At 26.2% G+C, this 22728-nt stretch overlaps 2 protein-coding genes across 2 annotated transcripts in view; both read right to left on the bottom strand.

Annotated features, from left to right (window-relative positions):
* Positions 1 to 10346, bottom strand: part of LOC100212099 (nuclear factor related to kappa-B-binding protein) — a 56854-nt gene extending 46508 nt beyond the window's left edge. Inside the window, exons 1-3 of the mRNA XM_065788134.1 lie at positions 10225 to 10346; positions 9524 to 9598; positions 446 to 516 (exon numbers count right to left, since the gene is read on the bottom strand). Coding sequence (XP_065644206.1) covers positions 446 to 516; positions 9524 to 9598; positions 10225 to 10281 — 203 coding nt within the window. The 5' untranslated portion in view covers positions 10282 to 10346. The remainder of the gene's footprint in view (positions 1 to 445; positions 517 to 9523; positions 9599 to 10224) is intronic.
* A 903-nt stretch (positions 10347 to 11249) lies between these two features.
* The window catches only part of LOC100213502 (conserved oligomeric Golgi complex subunit 8), a 43970-nt gene continuing 32491 nt past the window's right edge, over positions 11250 to 22728 (bottom strand). Inside the window, exons 9-13 of the mRNA XM_065788133.1 lie at positions 20645 to 20796; positions 20352 to 20551; positions 17602 to 17662; positions 17227 to 17423; positions 11250 to 11655 (exon numbers count right to left, since the gene is read on the bottom strand). Coding sequence (XP_065644205.1) covers positions 11328 to 11655; positions 17227 to 17423; positions 17602 to 17662; positions 20352 to 20551; positions 20645 to 20796 — 938 coding nt within the window. The 3' untranslated portion in view covers positions 11250 to 11327. The remainder of the gene's footprint in view (positions 11656 to 17226; positions 17424 to 17601; positions 17663 to 20351; positions 20552 to 20644; positions 20797 to 22728) is intronic.

Here is a 22728-nt window from a genome sequence, read left to right as displayed (position 1 = left end):
CTCACAATCCTATAGCTCGAAAACGCAAACCTTAAAAATTAAACTCCTGCACAGAAAAATAAGCTTAGAATCAGACTACCAGGGTCATGATGGGATCAAACTCGGTACTTCTCACTTACAAGGAGCTCTACCACTACACCACTACCACAGTTATAAGTTAACACTAAACATTTTAAAACATTTAATTGTAATGCTTTAGTTTAGAAACATGAAATTTCTGATAAAATGCCATTAGTTAAAACTATTTTTACTAATTTTTTTGCCATTTTTTTATAATTAACTTTAAAAATATAAAATACATTAAACTTTAATATTGGTAAATTTTTAAAATAAATGCAACAAATAAAATATTAGTAAAATTACATTTTTTCTCTCCAGCACATTGTCAGAAAAATTTATCAGCAAATATTATTATTTTGTTTTTAAAAAATGTTTCAGTTCTTACTTAAGAGTCTCCTCAAAAAAAAGTAAATCCACATTTTCAGCTTCGGTTTTTCCAGAAGATGGTAAGAAACACTGAAATAAAAAAAATAAAAATAAAATTTTAATATAAGAATTTATTTGTTACTTTTAATAATAAATAAATAATCCATATTACATTTTAAAAATATAAAAATAAAAAACACTAGAAATCAAAAAAAAACATTTCAAATAGTTTTTAAATTCAGTTAAAAGTATATTTATTAGGCTGGGTGAATTAAAAAAGCAATTGCATTTACTCAGCATTTTTAGAGTAATTGTTCAGCTTTACATCAATAAAAATTTGAGCAAAATTTGCTAAAGTTTTTATTTATGTAAAGCTGATCAATTACTTAGTAAAAGCAATTGCTTTTTTTTATTTACCTGGCCTATTATACACACATTATTAATCATTCAAACCAACCATCTTATCAGTTTATCAGACTAATTGACAATATTTCAAATTACTTTTTATGGTAAACATCAAGAAAACAGACTATAATTAATGACTTTGTATTTTATCTTTCTTTTTATTAAAAAAATAAAAATAAACTAACAAAAAGCTGAAACTGTTAAATCTCTTAAAGTTAAACTGTTTGCAAATCTCTTTTGAGAAAAAAAAACTTTTTTTTTTTTTGCAGCTTTGAATTATTGATAGTTTAATAAATAAAGTTTATTACATTGGTTATATTACTTCTTACATATTAATTGTGATCAATTCCTTAAGATACATGAATATAATGATACATGTATGTACCACAAGATTTATGATTAGAATCATTGGTTGATCAGTCTGATAAAGTCAAGTAGGTTTTGAACAAACTGGTAACATAATTAAAAACTTCTTATGTTGAAAACATTCAGCAAGTCATTTAATGCTTTTTGAATATGAAAAAAACTCTTTTTAGAAAAACCCATTGACTATGTTAATTTTTTCCCCAAAATAACTTAATTTTACAATGTTGTTACATATTTCAAATAAACAACTTGCAACAATTTGGTCTTTCATCCTTTTAGTCGCAAAAACTTAATGGATATCAATTTGACTTTTATAGCTATTTCTTCTGTTCTATCAATATCTGTAATGCTTTAATAAGAAATTATTCAAATTGCATGATGTAGAATAAGATTCAAATCCAAAAGGTCTGTGTATTAATTGCAAACTCCCTATGCAAACTAAAAGAATTTAAGTCACACTTTGGTTTATGAAAAACTTTTTGAAAAATCTACAACTCGTATAAAGCCTATCCATAATTACTTTTGCCATTTTTGATAAAGCAAACTATTTATTTCTTTATCGAAACACTTTAGAATATGCGCTGCACAACAGCTAAATTCAAATATTGCACATTTACCTGGTTTTCTAGAATATTCTGAAACCTAACGATATAATCAACTTGACAATTTTGACTTTGTTCAGGCTTTTCATATAACATAACATTTAATAGTTTTAAAACAAAAATTCTTTATATGCTATACAGGATATTTTTAGTCTCTAACCTGGGTTGAACTAGCTATAAAACACGGGCCAGAAAAATCATTAGATACTGGCCTCATTATATTATATCACCCTATTTTTTAATACATTTTTCTTTTAATATTTACAGGACATCAATAATTTACAAACATAATTATATTATTACATGCATATAACTAATAAACTTAAAATGTATTGTACATTTTTGTAATAACACAGTTAAAATAAATATAATAAAAAAAGTATAGTATGACAAAACAAGAGAAATTGATACATACATATTATTGTTTAAACATCTCATCAATTTTAGGACATTTTTTTGCTTCATTAACTAATATTATTTTGTTGCATTCTCCTTGTTTTTCTGCACCTCTACAGAATTTTCTGTTCCATTTATTACACATTTGTTAAAATTACTACTGGTAATTTATTTACCTGACAGAATATATAAGTTAAAAGTTGTAAGTGAATGTATACCTCATTGAAGTAAAAAGTATGTAGTAGTAAATAGTAACAAATTACACAACACAAAACAGGAAAACAATAATCTTAAATTTAAAAACACAAATATTTGCATTTTTTCAAACTTAAGCTTATTTTTTTCCTGCTTAGTGTTGTGTAATTTGTAATAAAATATAATATTAACTAATAAATAAATAAATAATAACTAAACCAGTCAACAAAGGATATTTCTAAAAATACGTCTTGTTGTCAAAGTTTTATTTTCTCACGGGAACATGGCTTTTGCCATTTTAATGGCAGCGGTTTTTTCCTTTACTATTTCTACACACCTTCCACAAGTTTTATGCTACACATGACACGTCATAAAATTACACTGTTATAACATCTTATATACATTACTATTACAATATGACGGAATTTCAAAAACATTTTTTTTACAATGTAAAGTAAAAGCAGAAGTTGGTATCCGCATGTCCACAGCCTCAGCCTACCAGGAAACCTTTAGTCACCCCTGTCCAACCCTGGTGCTAACCCATATTATACATGCTATTTTTTTTTTGGTAACGTTAATTTCTTTGCAACTTCACTGACTGAAAACATATTAGTAAATAATTGGATTATGTTATTGTAGTATTTTAACTTCAAATCTTGTTTCTTCATTCATTCATAGCCCTATGTTTCTGCATTAGAACAAAATAGTGGTAATGTGAAGAGATAAAAAGTCTATACATTCAACAGTTTGAACATAATTTGACAGTTTAACAACTTATAAAATTTATTGCAAATAAATTTTTTGTTTGCAATTCTGATTTCTGAGTTTGCAACACAGAAATCAGAATTGGATACAGTTACCAAAAAAGTTTAAGATACCTAGGGTATGGCTTTTATGTTTCAAGATAAATCTATTTAACGTATGCTCCAATTTCAAAAGTTAGTGGTTTCAGATAATGACATTTAGAAAAGGACATGGTTGTTCTAATATTTTTTGATATTTATTTTTGAATGTTATGTCTACATGTAGCATATTCCAAACATTTTGCGTATATAAGATTTAATGACACTCTACATATGAATTGAGAAAATATACAACTGTAAAGTTTCCAAAGATTTATCAAAAAGTAAATTTTTATTTGTTCTTTCGTAAATCATATTTATAATTTTTTGTTTTGAAACTTCAAGGATTTAATTATTGTTAATTAGACTTATTGAAAACAAAATTATGCTTATAACTGAGCCTGTAAGTACAATAGCATTTCTACTTTCAGATTACTAATTTTTTGTTTTAATAATAAGTATTTGAATTCTAAATAAGTTTGGATGTTCAATAGCACTTTTAATTTTTTTAGATGCAGATTACTAAAATCATTACTAAAATGACTTTGAAAAATAAGAAGTTTATCTTATAAATATTATTTAACTGCATCTTTCAAGAGTTTCCTCTAACAGTATATTTCAAAAAGACAATGTTTCTAATTATATATATATATATATATATATATATATATATATATATATATATATATATATATTTTTTATATTTTTTGAATAAAAAATATTTTTAGAGGTGCCTCAAGACCCTTACATGTCAAACAGGTCCTAAATATTACAAAAATTTTTTTTTTTAAAGTAAGTCATGTTGAGTCTCAAACTAAGCGAAATTATAATTTTAAAAATATTAATCATTTGGCATACTTTTAAAAAACTTTTTCTTGATAATATTAGGGACCTGTTTGACATTTAAGGGTCTTCAGGCACCCCTAAAAATATTTTTTATTCAAAAATTTTTCAAATCAAATATTATTTTATTATATAGAACACATTTAGGGGGTGTCAGCAGACATTTTCAAAAAAAGTTGTTTTTACCATAATATATATATATATATATATATATATATATATATATATATATATATATATATATATATATACATATATATATATATATATATATATATATATATATATATATATATATATATATATATATATATATATATATATATATATATATATATATATTAGGGTGGTGCTAAAAACAACCTGCCTACAACAACATAACTAAAAAATGCCTATTATGCTTATACGAGAAACTAATAATTTTATTGTATAAAAATTCCAATGAATTATTAAACAAAAAAAAGCAAACTAATATCCAAGTGTTGCCATAAGAACAAATTTTTGCTAAACAACCACAAACCAAAAGATTAGATTTTTCTAACACGATTTTTTTTGTAAAGAATTATATTTCCATAAGAAAAAATCAGACTTATTACCTGATGATTGCATTTAGCATGAAAAATTTCTTGTAAAGAATTATATTTCCATGAAAAAAAATCAAACTTTTTACCTGATGACTGCATTTAGCATGAAGCTTATAGTTGTAAAGAATATGTAGTTTTATTTTTAATATATATATATATATATATATATATATATATATATATATATATATATATATATATATATATATATATATATATATATATATAGACACACACACACACAAAAAATGAATGAAAAACCTTTTTTCTTTCTGACTAATAAAACAACTTGATTTTATTTACTAAATTCAATAGAAATTTTCAAGTAGTTTAACAAAGTTTCAGTTATCTTTTAAAAAAATATGAAAAGCAGAAAAAAAATTGTCTGTCAGCATACCTACATTTATTTGCTTTTGTTTTTTTATCTATGACCTTTATTTCTAATATAAAAAAAAGCATCAAATTCAAAAAATGACACTTAACTGTCATTTTCATATTATATATGTATTATTGTTCTTTATGAGGAGTTCATTTGCAAAACACGATCCAAGTCCAAATATAGAATTATTGATCTTTTATATTATATAAATACATAAATACACACATGCATAAAAAAAATATATGTGTGTGTGTGTGTGTTTATATATATATATATATATATATATATATATATATATATATATATATATATATATATATATATATATATACACACACACACACACACACACATTTTTTAATTTGTAATAGTAATTTTTTAGTTACATATTTTATTTTTATAATTTTAATATAGGATTTTACGCCTTATATTAATCCGAACAATTTTACCTTTCTGTAATAAAATTTTTATTGATTTAGAAGAATTTGTACAAGTTGCAGTAAATTTTAATATTATTCTATTTAATGCATTTTAGCATTTATATTTGTTATATATTTTATAATACAAATGTACAGTATCGGACAAAACGAGTGCAACCAAATAATGCTAATTTAGTTTCTTTATATAAAAGTGCTGCATTTTTTCAATTTAGAGAAATAACTATGTAACTGTTTAGAGACAAAGTTCTTCAAGTTTTATTCATCACAAAGTTCATTATTTGTACACGAAAATTAATAAATTAATCAAAAGTATTAACAAAAGTTGATTTCCTTCTGGACAAAACAAGTGCAACTCGACAAAATGTTGACTAAGCTGTATTTCGCTATCAATATTTCGTGGCGAATTCTTTGTTGTCGATCACAGCCTTGAATATTAGAGGCATAGATTCGATCAGGTGATCAATGAAACTTTGTGGAATCGCTTCCCAGGCCTTTTGGATTTGTTCAAACAGTTGATGCTGCCAACTTCCCGGAGAACAATATTTCGAACAAAGTCTTGATACGGTCCATTTTTTCACGCAATATTTATCACAAAGACTTTTTTGTGACATTCCACTTACGTAATCGCCAATAATTTTCTTTCTTAGTTTCAATCCAAGATTGTCGGGAGCCATTTTTTCACTTGAATTCATAAAAATATAAAAAATAAATAATCACGCTTCTCAAGGCTTACCGTGTTACATTTACCTTGTGATGATACAATAATGCTCTGTGGAACACAACGTCTTGGTTGGATGTGGACTGTATTGATGTAATGAAACACTTGTTGTATTTCACTTCTTGTATTGATGTTCTTCGATAAAACACTTTGATAAAACTCACTTCGATAAACTGTCTTGATAATACTGACTGATTGACTTCCATATACTGACTGAATTACATGTCGATTTACATGTCTCTTATATAGTAAAATGAACCTGTGTGAACCTGTTCTGGAAGATTCTAGATGCTTCTTTTCGATGCTTCTGGAAGCTTCTGGATGCGTCTGGATGCTTCTGAATGTTTCTGGATACTTCTGGATGCTACTGGATGCTTCCAGATGCTTCTTCTGGAAACTTCTGGAAGCTTCTGCATGCTTCTGGAAACTTCTGGATACTTCCTTTAATTATTAAAAAACTTTCCTGACGTTGACACGGACCAGACTTAAGAAAATGGAACAAACCAAAAAAGTTGCACTTGTTTTGTCCACTGCAAAATGGCACTTGTCAACGAAATTCTGCCTGTGTGGTGTCACCTGTCAGCTGATTGCTCATGTCATGGCATGCTATGACTCCAGACTTCTGAACTGTTTGCTTTGGTAGTATAGTTCGTTTTGTTTTTAAGACATGTAAAATTAGGAACACTTTTTAGCATTGTTTGATGTTGGTTGCAAATGTTTTGTCCAATACTGTATATATTTTACTTCTTATTAATTAAAAATAGTACATGAATAATAAAAAGCAACTGATTACATCATGGCAGCAGTAATACTGACAACTTAACACTTGGACAAGGTTCTAAATTTCCAACAGCAATGATACCTACAAAAAGAGATGTTGTAAAACATTGCTTTTATGTATGTAAAAATGGACATGCTAAAAAAAGGAATTTTCTCAAAAGTATGTAGATTAATGGAAGAAGCATCCAATTTAAATAAAATTTGAAGACTCAAGAAGAAATGATAAATTTTATGCCAGATTGAAAGAATCGTTGATATATGGTCAATATCTTTGATATATGGTCGTGCAGATTTACTTTTAAAGTGCCAATAAAAGATGGGATACATATGTTAGACAAAAGCAATGCAATAAATCAACTTGGACCACTTGATCATACTTACACATCTACTTTAAAAAAAATTGGAACACAATTGTAAAAAGGCAACAGCAGTTAAATACACATAAAAATGTAGAGAAAGAGATGGATCGCACTACTGATGATAATTTGTATGAATCTGAGGAATGTATTGAATTAGATGAAGATGAAGAAGAATTAGATGAACTTGATGATGAAAATGACAAACTTTATGAACCTGATAATGTCTTAAACAAATGCAATCAAAATAGGACTTTTTATGATGAACTACCAGTTTCATCGTAATAAATTGAATCATGGCAGATCGTTATCGTGTCAGTTGTAGAGCAACTGCTGATATTCTTAATGCTGCTATAAGAAACATAGGATTACTAAATGAATCAAATATGCTTTATAGGAAAAAAGTAGAATGAGAAAGATTTCCTGTAGGACAAAAAAATGTAATTGTAAGAAAATGTGATAATTTAAAATCAAAATGCATTGGTTTTGATGGATGAAAAGACAATACAATAAAAACTACATGGACAGTTAAAGAAGAACATATTACAAAAATTAGAGAGTCAATCAGCAGTTATATTGATCATCTAAGACCTGATAATAGAACTTCTTGCAGCATTGCTGATGAAATTCTCTGTTTAATATTTGAAACTGGCAGTCTAGTGTTTAAATGCTTATGTTATGCAACTGTAGTAAACACTGGTAAGTTTGGAGAAGTGATAAAACTAATAGAAACAGAACTTGATAGACTAATCAGTGGCTCATCTGACAGCGTCATTGAAATGAACTTCTGTTTAAACATGTGTTCGAGGAAGAAACTTCTGACCCAGCATCATTTAATGATGATATAGGTAAAAAAATATTAGAAGAATTAACTAATTTAGCAATAGTTCCTTTCAAAAGAATAAAAGGTGCTTTTCATTTACATGCTGAAAACATCCTCAGTACATTAAGATCAGATCAAAAATAATTTTACAGTATCTGTTTATTTATTTAATCAGGAGAGATTTCAAATAAATATCTAAAAGTTCTTCTTGAAACTTTCATTATGCTCAGTGGCTCACAAGAGCAAGCTGTGTTCTACATTTTCATATTTCTACAGTAATGCTGACATAAGAACTTGTTGACTTGTTACAATTATTATACAATGGTATACACCAGAATTATTCCATTAAATCACATTTTTTGGCAATAGATGGCACTCAAAATATACAGTATGTCTCAATGAATAAGAAATGCAGTTATTGATGTAAAGGAAGTAATGGAGCAAGTTTTAAAATAAAATTCATATTTTGCCAACACTGAGAGAATATTATTGGCAATGGTAAATGATGAAAGAAAAGAAGTTAGAACTGAAAACTATACAAAAAATACTTAAGTCCAGAAACATTAGTGAACACAGTAGATATTTGAAACTTCCTGAAACACTAAATCTTAGAGCCAAAAATTACAGAGAAACCAATTCAATTGGGACACTGAGGACGTTTATTCACCACTTTTACTGAATGTCTTTTCAAATGAAGATATTTTAAAGGCCAATAACAGTCCATTGGGTATTCCGAAATATCCTTTTCATAGTCAAAATATGGAAAAAAATTGTTGGAATAGTCACAAAGGCATCAGAAATTAAATATAGCTATGAAAAGCGTCATAAATTTGTAATAGACCATTAAAACCCAAGGAGAAAACATTTAAGTTGTTAATAAACTAATTGGAAGTTGCAAATAAACTTATTGGAATCCAGGTAAAAAAATGCCAATGAAAGTACAATGAAAATAAGATATTTTTAATCAAAGATTAACAAAAAAAAATTTTTATACATGCATTTTATAGCATCTGAACTTTTCCTGCCACAGCAGTCATATTTTATAACTGATTTTGTAAACTTTTCTTTATGGTGAAATAAATAATAATAAATAATAAAGATGAAAATTACTAATTATAACCTTATTTTTCCCTAAAATGCTATCAATTCTGATTTTGTGTGCAACCCCTACGGAGGCTAGCACAGACATCAAAATTACTATACGTCCTGTATATATATATATATATATATATATATATATATATATATATATATATATATATATATATATATATATATATATATATATATAAAATAATATTCATTAACGTTCTATCAAATAATATTAATTAACTTTTGAAATAAATTTGAAGTGGTAGAGAGTTTTACCATCAAATGTCTTTTTTCAGTATCATTTAAACTTTCTTGAATCCCTTTCTTCAAAACTTCTCGAAAAATTTCCTCCTAGTAACAATATAACAATAAGATTATTAATATAATCAAATGATTTTAACAAAAAATTTCTAAATCACAAATAGTTGTTCGATCTTGACACCAAATTAAAATTTTTAAATGTATTTACATTTCTTGGCAAACAAAAAGATAATTTGCTTTTTATCTTTTTTTTTTTTTTTTTTCAAACAAAACTGTGAAACTTTTTAGCAGAAGCTTTTTTAAAATCTTTTCTCTCTAAAACCAAAAATAAAAAACCAAATAGTCCACATTTTTAATTAAATATCTTTAATTTTGGTGATTGATTTCATTATTATTAGAAAATAATTGATTAAATTTTTTTTACAAAATGAGCGCAACCTGGAAGAAAAATGATTTTAAATGAAGCAAGATTATATAAAAATTTTAAAAATAAAAAACATTTTATTTAAAAATAAAAGTATTTTTTAATTTTAGATAACATGGTTTTTTATAAAATAATTATTATTTTAGAAACTTTTCTAATTTTATTTCATTTGAGATCAAGGTGAATCTGTAAGATAATTTTGCTTTTTGCTTGATAATATGTTACTTACATAAATATTTATTATTAGATTCATGTATTCTTTTTAAAAAAATAACTTTTAAAACACACTTACACTTTGAACAAGTTCTTCGGGAAGCATAACCTCTTCATTATTTAGCAGAGATAACATTGGTAAATATATCTTGCTAATTTTATGTTCTAAGACATTTAAATTTAAACCTTGACCTTTAAAAAAAAAATTTCATTTAACATGCATAAAAATACTTTTTATTTAACATGCATAAAAATACTTTTATTAAATGAGATAAAAATAACGCTTATATAAATAGCATTAATAAAATGGCAAGTAAAACAATCTGAAAAGTAAAAAATAAAAACTAAATTAAATAAAATTAATTGACTTCATCTTAAAAATTAAACAAATTAAAAAATTTTAAAGGTGAAGTCAAAAGAACAACAGTAGCAATTAAGATTATAAATATTTAATACTTAAAAATCAACACAATTATAAACCACTAAAACTAACAGCAAACTATTTATTATAATAACATCATAACTTAAAATTAAATCCATTTTATTCTTAAAAAAATGATAATAATTTTAAATAAAATAAAATGTTTTTAAACACTATACCAAATTAAAAACAATTCTTATTCGAGTAAAACAGTTTTAAATTAGTGTAATAGACATTGTTCTTTGTTTTATTAGATTGTTGTGTTCTGTGAGTTAGTGTTACTAATGCTGTGTATGTTGGTGTTATTAATACTGCGTATTTTGGTGTTATTAATGCTGTGTATGTTCGTGTTATCAATAGATTTTGTGCTGTGAAAAGTGTGTAAATATAAATTTTATTATTCATTTTTTATTATTTTCATCTTATTTTTATCTATTAATAACATTAAAAAAGTCATTTAGAATTGCTACTTAAAGCGATTGTTACTTTGAAGAATTTTTTTTTGCTTCTAACAAATAAAGAAAAAAATTCAAAAATTTTAAAATAGTAAATTATTTAATAAATAAAGAAAAACAGTTCAAAATTTGAAAAAGTTATTTAAGTTAGAATAAAGTTAGTTTTGATTTTCTGTTTTAATGTTTTAAAGTATCTAAATATCTTTTAAAAAGATTCCACGCTTTTAATGTAAAAGATTCTTAAAAAAAAATTAATTTTGCAAACCAAAATGATATGAATATACAAAATAACAAAAATATTATAACTTATTCTTTATTTGATTCTATTCCAATCGTTTCTTTATTTGATTCTACTCCAATTGTTTCTTTATTTGATTCTATTCCAGTCAAAACGTCTTCATTTAAAGTAGAAATATCCACAAAGTCTTTTAAATAATTTTGCAAGTATTTGATATCAAAATAATAGAACGACTGTGTTCCTTGATTAGCAGGTAAGCGAGCAATCATTTCATTCATTTGTATTGCAGGAAAAAACATTTCAAATGCCTGTTTTATAAATGGTAGAAAGTGCATACAAATCATATGACAAAGTATCCTAATTTCCTCAATATTTTTGGTTGATTGAGATTCCAACCTAAAATGTAATTTGATTTTCTGAATTCAATATCTAAATTGTGTTTATGGCATGTTCTAAAATTGCAAAAATATTTATTTTTAATTCTTTATTTATCTTCAACAAAGAGCATGACTGCAGACTCACAAAAGTTTATGAAAATATTTTTTCTTGTAATAAATTTACTTTAATGTTATTGTAGTATAATTAAAAACAGATTGTTGTAAAATATTACTATCAAATATAAATTGAATTGCGTAAAGTGAATTATTGTATGAAAATAAAGATGGCATCTTAAATTTATCATCTGATAAACTGAATTATTTTACTATGAAAAAAAAGATGGCATTTAAATTTATCATTGTTTAGATATTTTACTTTTCTTTTTTAAAAAAAAACTTAAAAAAAATAGACAAAGAAACTATTGTAATTAAAAAAATTGCGTTTCATTAAAAAAATTTCACTTAAAAGCTAAAGAAATTCTTTAGATATACATAGAAACATTAAACCATATGTTTTTACACCTGATGCTTCTTTTAAAGGTTTTATTTTAAAGGTTTTATATATACAACCTTTGGAAATAGGAAAATTGAGGTCAGCAATAATTTGCTGACCTCAATCTTTTAGAGATTGGCAAAAAAAATTTGATACAAAGGTCTAACCATAAAACATCGAAATGAGGTCGGCAATTTTTTGCTGACCTCAAACACTTTTAAGTAGGCAGTTAGGTCGGCATTGCCAAATGCTGACCCTAATTCCGAGGGTTGTATGTATGTATATATATATATATATATATATATATATATATATATATATATATATATATATATATATATATATATATATAAATATATATTAGGGTGTCCACTATGCAAAAAATTTTCAAAACCACCCAAATTGAATTTTTTCCCATTCTAGTGTTTGTGTATAATGTAAAAAATTTTTTTATCAAACTTTAATAACTATTCTAGAGCCCCCTCAGAGCCCCTAAAGACAAGCCCCAATTTCCTGTTTAAAACAGTATCGTTTTAAGTTAAAACACAGAGAAATAATTATTGTGAATCTCATTTTTCAAGTATTTAGAAATTAAATCACAGAAATCAAGCCAAACAAAAGCAGCTTGCAAAATATATGTTAAATTATCCAGTTTGACCAAGCTAGTTCTGCATTTTTGGTTAACAGTTATAGTCAAAGTATCAGACGGGAACCCCAAAACTAAAATTAAGACTGTCTTTTTGAATGTTATTAATGTTGTTTCATTGTCCAAGAGTTTTTTTGCCAAAATTAGGATATTGCTGCCTGTGATTTTCAACGCCCTGCAGCAACCATTCTCTTTGTTCTGGATCACTAGTTATGATGGTGGCAAATTCTGAAATCAGTTTAACTCCCCTTTCTGCGGTATCATTTACAACTTTTATCGTACAAACAAATTTTTCAGCTTCTTTGTATCCTGGTTGCTCTGTCCACTGTTCAATTGGTTTAGCAAGCCAATCTGTATTGATGCCAAGAATGCTGAACAATGAGTGAGATTCAGATCCCAGAAGATTTGACAAACCTGTTTGACGAATGATTTGATGAAAAACTGGCTTACCAAGACAAAATTTTTTGGGTACTGGAATTTCCAAGAGTTTGGCTGCCATATCTTTTTTCACAGTGGAACTAACATGTTTGTTGAAGAAAGCAAATGGAACTACCTCTTCTGTCAAATACCATCGGTGATTAGGGTGGCTCTTAAAACAACATTTTTGAAAAAAACCTGTTCCTACCCCTTTACTTTGTTCTATATAATACTAAAACACCAGGTTTAAATTTTTTTTGAACAAAAAATTATTTTAGGGGTAGCTCAAGACCCTTAAAAATTTGACTGGTCCCTAAAATTTTGAAAATAAAAGTTCTTCTTAAGTATGTCAACCTGGTACTCAAAAGATGCGAAATTATATAAAAACTTCAAAAACAGTAATCACTTTACAAAAAAAGCATATTTTTTTAAAACTTGAAAATAATGACTTTTTTTATTTTCAGCTTAAAAACAATAGTTTTTATGCATTTATTTAAGATAAAATATATTTTTTTGTAAATTGATTATTATTTTTAAAGCTTTTATATAATTTCGCTTCTTTTGAGTACCAGGTTGACATACTTTAGAAGAACTTTTATTTTCAAAATTTTAGGGACCAGTCAAATTTTTAAGGGTCTTGAGCTACCCCTAAAATAATTTTTTGTTCAAAAAAATTTTAAACCTAGTGTTTTAGTATTATATAGAACAAAGTAAAGGGGTAGGAACAGGTTTTTTTCAAAAATGTTGTTTTAAGAGCCACCCTATCGGTGATTGGTTATTTTAGAAAGAATGACATCAGCAACTTCCTTGTCTATTTCTTTGTAGTCCATCATGTCGTGGATGACTTGCAGGTCATTCATAGGTGCATCAGCAAAAATGCTAACTTCTGTCTAAGCTGGTGTGTGGAAAAGAGAAAGATATCTGTTCATTCTAAAAAGTTTGGTCATCATCCTCTGATCATAAGGCAATTGTTTAGAAAACATGAACATTTTGTTCGCAAAAATGTTACATGCCATCCACCGAGCTTGGTGGATAGCTCCTGGTTTAAGAAAATGTACACCTCGCGGTGGAGTTTGCCCAAAGATGATCAGTGTGTTCTCAACACATTCACGATAGTCATCTCTTGGAAATGTTGTAGCATCTTCCTTAGCAAGTAGATGTGTCAAATGCTGTATGGTCTGTTCTTTGAGGTTTTGCAACCAGGTGCCTTCAACAGCTAAAGTTTTGATTGGCAACTGTTTATCCAATGCTGGCCAAGCAGTTTTAAATTCAGCAAAGAATTTATTCTCTGGACCAAAAATGTTTCCAAATAATTTCTTCCAACTGCTCCGACAAAGATTTCAAAAATGTGATGTTGACAGGCAAGATGGAGAAGTTTTTGACCTAAGTTTTCTTCAATCAATTTAGCAGCACCATTGTGGATGCCACTATTACCGGCAGTGGTATCAAATACCAATGCCACAACATTGTCGCTTAGATCCCAAGCTTCTAGGAGATCCAATGTTGCATTGCTTGAGTCTCTCCTTTCGAATCAACGAGAACGGGAACACCAAGCAATTTTCCCTCACTGTATTCTGGAGCACTCGACACAATCACAGCTAACTGTTCATGTTGCACAACTAGTATGTCTTTTAGCAATTTTCTGTCCCAGTGAAGGGCACCAAACTGGGGTGGGTTGAACCTCACATTATCTATAACACTCTCAGCAATCCTCTGTCGATTTAACATTCTACTTCGACGAGATGTCAATCTGGAGATATCAAAATCGTCCAAGTTTCCACCAGCAGCTTTAATTACAGCAGATACAATCAGTTGTTTTATTATCAGACAATTTCAGCCTGTCTGCTGCAGAAGTGATTTCATTGCATTGCATAATTCTTTTGGGGAGGTGAAGAGTAACATTTTCATTAATATTCTGTTCTTCGTCATTAACTTCCATGTCCTCATCATCCTGATCATCCTGTCTACCTTCTTTTTCTACTCTTTCTTTTTCTTCATCTCTAAGTATGATTTTCCAATTATATCTGACTTCTTTCATATTTGCTTTAATCTCAAAGATTTTGTCATGTCCGTCCATGGTCACCTTTCTGTCTTTTTTTTTATCTAAATAGAATGCAACATCATCATCTTTCTTTTGGACAGTCAGTAGCCTGGATTTCATGATTTCCTGTATGGCATCAGGTGATCCAATATCAGACTATCCAACTTGGCTAAGAAGTTAACACGTTTTCCGCCAGCATCACTTTCGCGATTCTTGTTCTTCAACAAGCGGTTCCACTCATTCCAGAGACACAAAAGATCTAACACCAAATTTTGTCTTGTCTTTGTCTTGATGCGTGCCATGTTCCAGAAAGTTACAACAGCGTCAATTACTATATAGCCAATTTCTTGATTTGTTACATGACTTCAGACATTTTCTTTATCGCGTCGTAAAAAAAGAAAAAATTTCAAAACCTGTCTGCAATCGGGTACTTTGGAACCAGTTATTGATGGTGATGAGTGTCCAAATAACCAAAACTTAGTAGAGGCACGAGTAACAGGCCTTGTTGTTGATGATGATGACGACAGTGAAGGCTGGTCGGTTGTGTCTGACAAACAACTGGAACTGGTTGGCAAAAACTTGAGCTCAGTTTCTACAAATTTACCACTTTTTGTCAACATTTCAGTTTTAATTTATTTAACTAAAACAGGAAACAGCAAAATAATTATAACAGTCAATATTACATATTAAATTGTGTCAATATCATTATATTAATTTGCTTGTTTATGAAATTTGTAATCAATGTAAAAATGTGCTACTGTTTTAACCCATTCGTGCCATCTCTATAAATCGTAAAATGTAACAAAAAAACTCAGGCACTAATGGGTTAAACAGGAAATTGGGGCTTATCTTTAGAAGCTTTGAGGGGGCTCTAGAATAGTTATTAAAATTTAGTAAAACTTTTTTTTACACTGTACACAAACAATATAACGGGAAAAAATTCAATTTGGATGGTTTTGAAATTTTTTTGCATAATGGACACCCTAATGTATATATATATATATATATATATATATATATATATATATATATATATATATATATATATATATATATATATATATATATATATATATACTCATATATATATATATATTTTATTAAATTTAAAATTGAAAATATTAGTGTCAAAACCAGCAATCGATTAAAAAAAAATTTTAAAAATTTGTATTATGAAACAATTTGAAATCCTTATAATAATGATTTTAGTATTTTTTTTTTTTGTATTTTTGTTACGGCTTTCAGATGTTTTCAGCTATTTTTTTAATACTGAAGGAAATAGTTTACATTTTTTGCTTTCAAAAATGTTGAATAATATTTTTGAAAACACAAAAGTAGGTTGTACTCTGGCTCAAAGGCAATATGTGCAATATTAATAATAATGAATATCTCAATATTTTTACAAAAATTTACTCTATAAATTCTATTTATCAGCAATATTACAATTTGAATAATATACAACAATAAAATAAAACTAACTTTAAACACAAACATAGATACTAATTTAAATGCTAATGTGCTAATAGTGCAAATATTGACAAGACCAAAAAGAAAGTTATTTTAAAAGAGCTGAGCATCAAAAAGCCTGTAAAAATGAAACAAGTTTAAGAGAAAACATTTTAAAACATAGCTTTGACTAGCTACAACCAAAGACCTATTACTATTATTATTATTCCAGAATACTAATAATTATAAAATAATAAATTATATAAAATAAAATAATAAATAAATAATAAAAGAAATTTTTTCACATTTTAGTGCCTCCTTTATAAATGTTTACTATCCAACTATTTATATATATATATACTAATGCAAAATAAATTAGGGAATCTTTTAATATTAATAGAGCAAATATTCAACAAAAACTGGCAAATAGGGAAATAGTTGTCAAACAAGATAATAACGTTAAAACTAAAACTTGTTCTAGTTTTAACGTTACTTATTTTAAATTGCATAAAAGTTATTTTGTTAATAAGGAGAATTTTTAATTTACCTTGCCCACTCTTCAAGTGCTGACATTGATTTTTCTAACGAACTTTGAATGATTTTCTTAATAATAAAAACAAAAGAGAGAGCTGGAAACTGTCTTAAATCATTAAAAGCACCTAAAATGCCATTTGTATAAAACACAATTGGTGGAAAACACAGGAGATAATGTGGAGGTGTAAAAGAATCACTTTTGAACAGTTTCTAGTAAAAAAGAAATTAAAATAAAAAAAATATAATATAATTTTATAAGTTCAAAAAAAAAAAACTTTTGTTATTGTATTGTTATTTTGCTATTACTTTTTTTTTACTGTTTAAAAGAAAAAATTAATCACTTAATTTCTTTCTTATTAAAAAAAAAGCATGTTTTATAAAAACTTACTTTTTCATTTTCCTTTCTTTTATGGTCAAAAGTTGTATAAACACGAATGTTGTCTCTAAACCTAGAACCATTATACACTAAAATAATTTACAACCTCAAGTAAAAATTTAACACTAATTTATATTATAAAAATAATTTACAACCTTGCATAAAAATTCGTCACTAATTTATATTATATAAATAATTAACAACCTTACATAATTTATCATTAATTTATGTTATAAAAATATTTACATTTATACATAAAAATTTATCATTAATTTATATTATAAAAAGAAATTGACAAAAAAAAAATGTTAAAATAGAAAATGACAATTTAAATTGCAAGAATAATATGCAACAAACCAAATAAGGAAATAATTAAAAAGAGTTAAAAAATTAAAACATAAGCAATATATATTTGTATCTTTATTTCATTATTACTTTTTAAAAATTTAAATAAAATAATAAAAAGACAAAGATATATTTTGTACTCAAAGGTAAGGATGAAAATAAAGAAAAACTAATAACTTTTTATTACATTATTATAACTTTTTTATTTATAACTTTACAAGATTAATACATAAACACCTTTAGATAAAGCGTGTACACGAAATAAATGTGAAAGATTAAGCACGTCATTTTTTTCAGTGGTTGTATTAAAATCTTTTTAATTGTTTGGTATTTTGTTTACAACGTGTTATGGTTTCAAAAAAATATGTAAGTTTTTGGATTTAATTTGAAATTAGTTTTAAAAATGACAAAAGAAGAAGACTTAAGAGAAAAAATTATGCACAAATATTTACAAAATCCTAATAGTAGCTACAATTCGTTAGCAAAATCATTGCAAATACACCCAGTTGTGTTATTCAACGCTTTTCTCAAACAAAATTGATCTAACGCAAATCTGGTGGTGAAAGAAAGGAAGGTTTTAAAGATATAAAACTAGTTAGAAAACTGGTTAACAGTTTTAAGAATAACCCAAGCTTTTTGCTAAGGGAACATGCAAAAATATATGGATTTTCTCATAGTTTTGTTGCAAAAGTTAGAAACAAACATGGTTTTCATTCTTTCAAAGCACAAAAAGAGCCCAACTGTTCTGAAACTCAACAAAAAAGTGCAAGAACCCACGGCAGAAAGTTGAATGACAATTTTATTTCTAAAAATTTCTGTATTATTGAAAACGATGAAACTTATATCAAGTACGATCATCAACAAATTTCTGGTGCTGTTTATTATATTGCCAAATATAGAGGAAAAGCAGATATGAAATTTAAATACTTAAAACATGACAAGTTCGCTAAAAAAGCTTTGATTTGGCAAGCAATTTGCAATTGTGGCAAAAAATTAGCACCTTATATTTCTCAGTCCACACTTTCTGGTCAAATATATGTTAAAAATGTTTACAAAAACGCTTTTTACCTCTTATTAAATCACACAACAACAGACCTGTGTTCTGGCCTGATTTAGCTTCAATTCATTATTGTAAACTAGCTATGGAATGGTATAAAAAGAATAATTTGAAGTTTGTGCCTAAAACAGAAAATCCTCTAAACTGCCCAGAATTGAGAGTTATTAAAAAGTACTGGGCTATTATAAAAAGAAAAATGAAAAAAACAAAAAAGCTTTGCAGAAACATTGAAGATTTTAAAATATCATTTAAAAAAGCATCAAATAGTTTATATTTGCAAGCTTATGGGTACCACTAAAGCAAAAGCTAGAAATTTTATTAGATTCCCATAGGAATAATTGATTTTTTTATTAATGTTTGATCTTCCTATATTATTGTATTAAAATTATTACTTAGTTCAAAATAAAAATTAAGGAGTACTTTTTTTTAGTTGTTTTTCTTCTTTTACATTTATTTTGTGTACACACTTTATTTATCAGAGTAAATAATTTTTTACTCAACAATTATACATATTAAAATGCAAATATCACACACAAAAAACATATTAAAATGCAAATATCACACACAAAAAACATATTAAAATGCAAATATCACACACAAAAAAACATATTAAAATGCAAATATCACACACAAAAAAACATATTAAAATGCAAATATCACACACAAAAAAACATATTAAAATGCAAATATCACACACAAAAAAAAGCTTTTAATTTTATTCTTGTAATATAAATTCCAAAGATTACTTTATTACTGTTAAACTCCTTCAGAAACATTGGTGTAATGTGACATATTCACTAAGTTAATGATCTAAACTGACTCTTATCTCTGTCATTGAGAAGAAAAAATTATACATCAATAAAATAACTTTTTCAAAATAAACTCAAAGAATATGCTTGTTTTCTGTTTAATTCAGAAGTTATTAAATGAATAATTTTCTCAGATGAACATTGTAGAAGAAAATTAATTAGATTGTTTAACTTCGTCGATGTGTCAAGTTGCTGGAACAAAGAAGTGAACTTTCAAGTCACTTCTATCCTTAGAATATATTTCAAGTCATTTCTATCTTTAGAAGGTATTTTAAATCACTTCTATCTTTAGAAGGTATTGTTAGAAGGTATATTTCAAGTACTCTTGAAAAATAAGCTTAAAAGCAATGGCTTTATTTAATATTTTTTCATAGGCAGCAATGCAATTAATGTTTTATAAGTGTTCTTAAAGTTATGGTAAAATAAGATTGAACTATACCATTTCAAATAATAAATAACTACTTGTAAAAAAAAATAAACACATTTAATAATGAATAACTATTTGCAAAAAGAAAAAAAAAAAAAAAAAAAAAATATTTAATAATAAAAACCTGTTTGTGGTAATATCAACAGTATGTTTGAAATGGTGAAGAATCACTTTTTGAAAAATGGGAACAAGAAGCCCTCTAAAATCAGCTCCAATACGACTAAATGAAAGACCAAAATACATACAATGACTATATATTGATTCCACACGACAAATCAATTCTGGTGTTAACATCTTGCTTAATACTATTACAAACTCTGAAATCTAAAAAAGCAGGTAAAATTAACAGATTTCTTGTTTAACATTATTTTTTATTAAATTCAAAACCTTTAAAAACCAACAAATAAAAATCCAGACCTTTCTTGTGATCCACGACTGAAGTACAAAGTTATAGCTTTTATCTTTTGAATAACTAGGATGTCCATCAGAAAAAATAGCTTTATACTGAGTAACTATATCAAACAAGTTCACACGATTCACTTCTATTACTTTCACAAGGTATGTGTAAGCTAAAAGCAGTAAATATAATTTGCACTTTTTAAAGCTGCCAATTCTTCAATTTTTAATAACATATTAACTTTTTTATATCTGTATATACTTTTATTATGTTCAATTATATAAATATTTAATTATATATATATTTAATTATATAAAATTTATTTTTTATTAACTAAATATTTTATAAAATAAATACAACATTAACTCTTCAAAAATAATTTTTTACTTACGATTTTATAAAATAAATTAATTCTACAATACTAATTTTTTTATTACGAATTTCCTGTGTACTATTTTGAGTATTTTTTCTTGGTATATACTATTTGGTAGATTTTTTCATAATAGTATGGTGCTCCAAGAAGATGTAACACTTTTGTCATAGACCACTGCAAAAAAGCAGCTAATGAAGAGGTTTCACCAACTTCCTCACTGACCCCACTTTTATGGTCAGAGTTGACATCGAACCTCTGACCTTTTGGTTCCTAAGCCAGCACTCTAATGACAGTGCTATATCTGTAACTTTTGCAGCCGAATAAATATTTTATAAAATAAATACAACATTAACTCTTCAAAAATAATTTTTTACTTACGATTTTATAAAATAAATTAATTCTACAATACTAATTTTTTTATTACGAATTTCCTGTGTACTATTTTGAGTATTTTTTCTTGGTATATACTATTTGGTAGATTTTTTCATAATAGTATGGTGCTCCAAGAAGATGTAACACTTTTGTCATAGACCACTGCAAAAAAGCAGCTAATGAAGAGGTTTCACCAACTTCCTCACTGACCCCACTTTTATGGTCAGAGTTGACATCGAACCTCTGACCTTTTGGTTCCTAAGCCAGCACTCTAATGACAGTGCTATATCTGTAACTTTTGCAGCCGAAATTAAAAAAGATTTAAACTAGTTAGATTTATATCAGTTAAGTAATCTTTTAATCATGATGACATCATAAAACTTATCAACTGTTAAAATGTTCAAACCCACAATGAAAGCACATGCACAAAGCACACGGAAACCCCTCACAAAATATGTATGTATGTATGTATATATATATATATATATATATGTATATATTATGCGTATGTGTATATATATATATATATATATATGTATATATTATGCGTATGTGTATATATATATATATATATATATGTATACATATATATATATATATATACACATACGCATAAACACGTATACAGTGCTCAACAATTTTTTTGTTTTGATTTAATATTATAGGCTAACATCTACAGCCTTCGCTGTTTGTAATTTACAGTAATTTATATTTTTAGGCTGGTATGCACAATATCTATTCGCTATTTTAATTAAAAGAAAAAACTAAGATTTTATTCAAACTCAATTTAGAATAATTAATATAAAAATCAAAAAAACATTTTATTTCAATTATAAATAAACTAAAATAAAAACATCTTAATAAATTCTAAACAAATTAATTGAAATAAAAATGCAAAATAAATGCTTTCTTGCATGTAATTAATGTAGTAAGAAAATGTAGTAAAAAAACTTATAAAAAAAAATTATTTTATTAAAAGTTTGTTCTTTAATATTTATTTTGAAAATAATTTAATTAAAAAAAAATTATAGAAGAAAAAAATGCATTTGTTGTAATTAAAAAATACTCTTACTTCATTGACTTATCCAGAGTCAATCACAATTAACGCTAAATTATTGACAATCGAGCATGTTTTATACTCTTTTATCCAATATTTTATATAATTCCTTTTATTTTTTATAATGCAAAGAACTTATGCAAAAATTATATCCATAATTAAGTACTTGGGTGTTTATTAAAGTACTTGGGTGTTTATAAAATTAAGTTTGGGTGCAAATTTAGACACTTAAACCGGTATGCCGGTGTCAAAATTAGCCAGGATACATTAATGTATGTGTAATGCCAACACAAAGAAAAATC

The sequence above is a fragment of the Hydra vulgaris genome, chromosome 01, assembly GCF_038396675.1.
Source record: "Hydra vulgaris chromosome 01, alternate assembly HydraT2T_AEP".
Taxonomy (NCBI): domain Eukaryota; kingdom Metazoa; phylum Cnidaria; class Hydrozoa; order Anthoathecata; family Hydridae; genus Hydra; species Hydra vulgaris.
The sequence above is the reverse complement of the archived record's forward strand: the minus strand, read 5'-3'. Positions and strand labels throughout refer to the sequence as shown.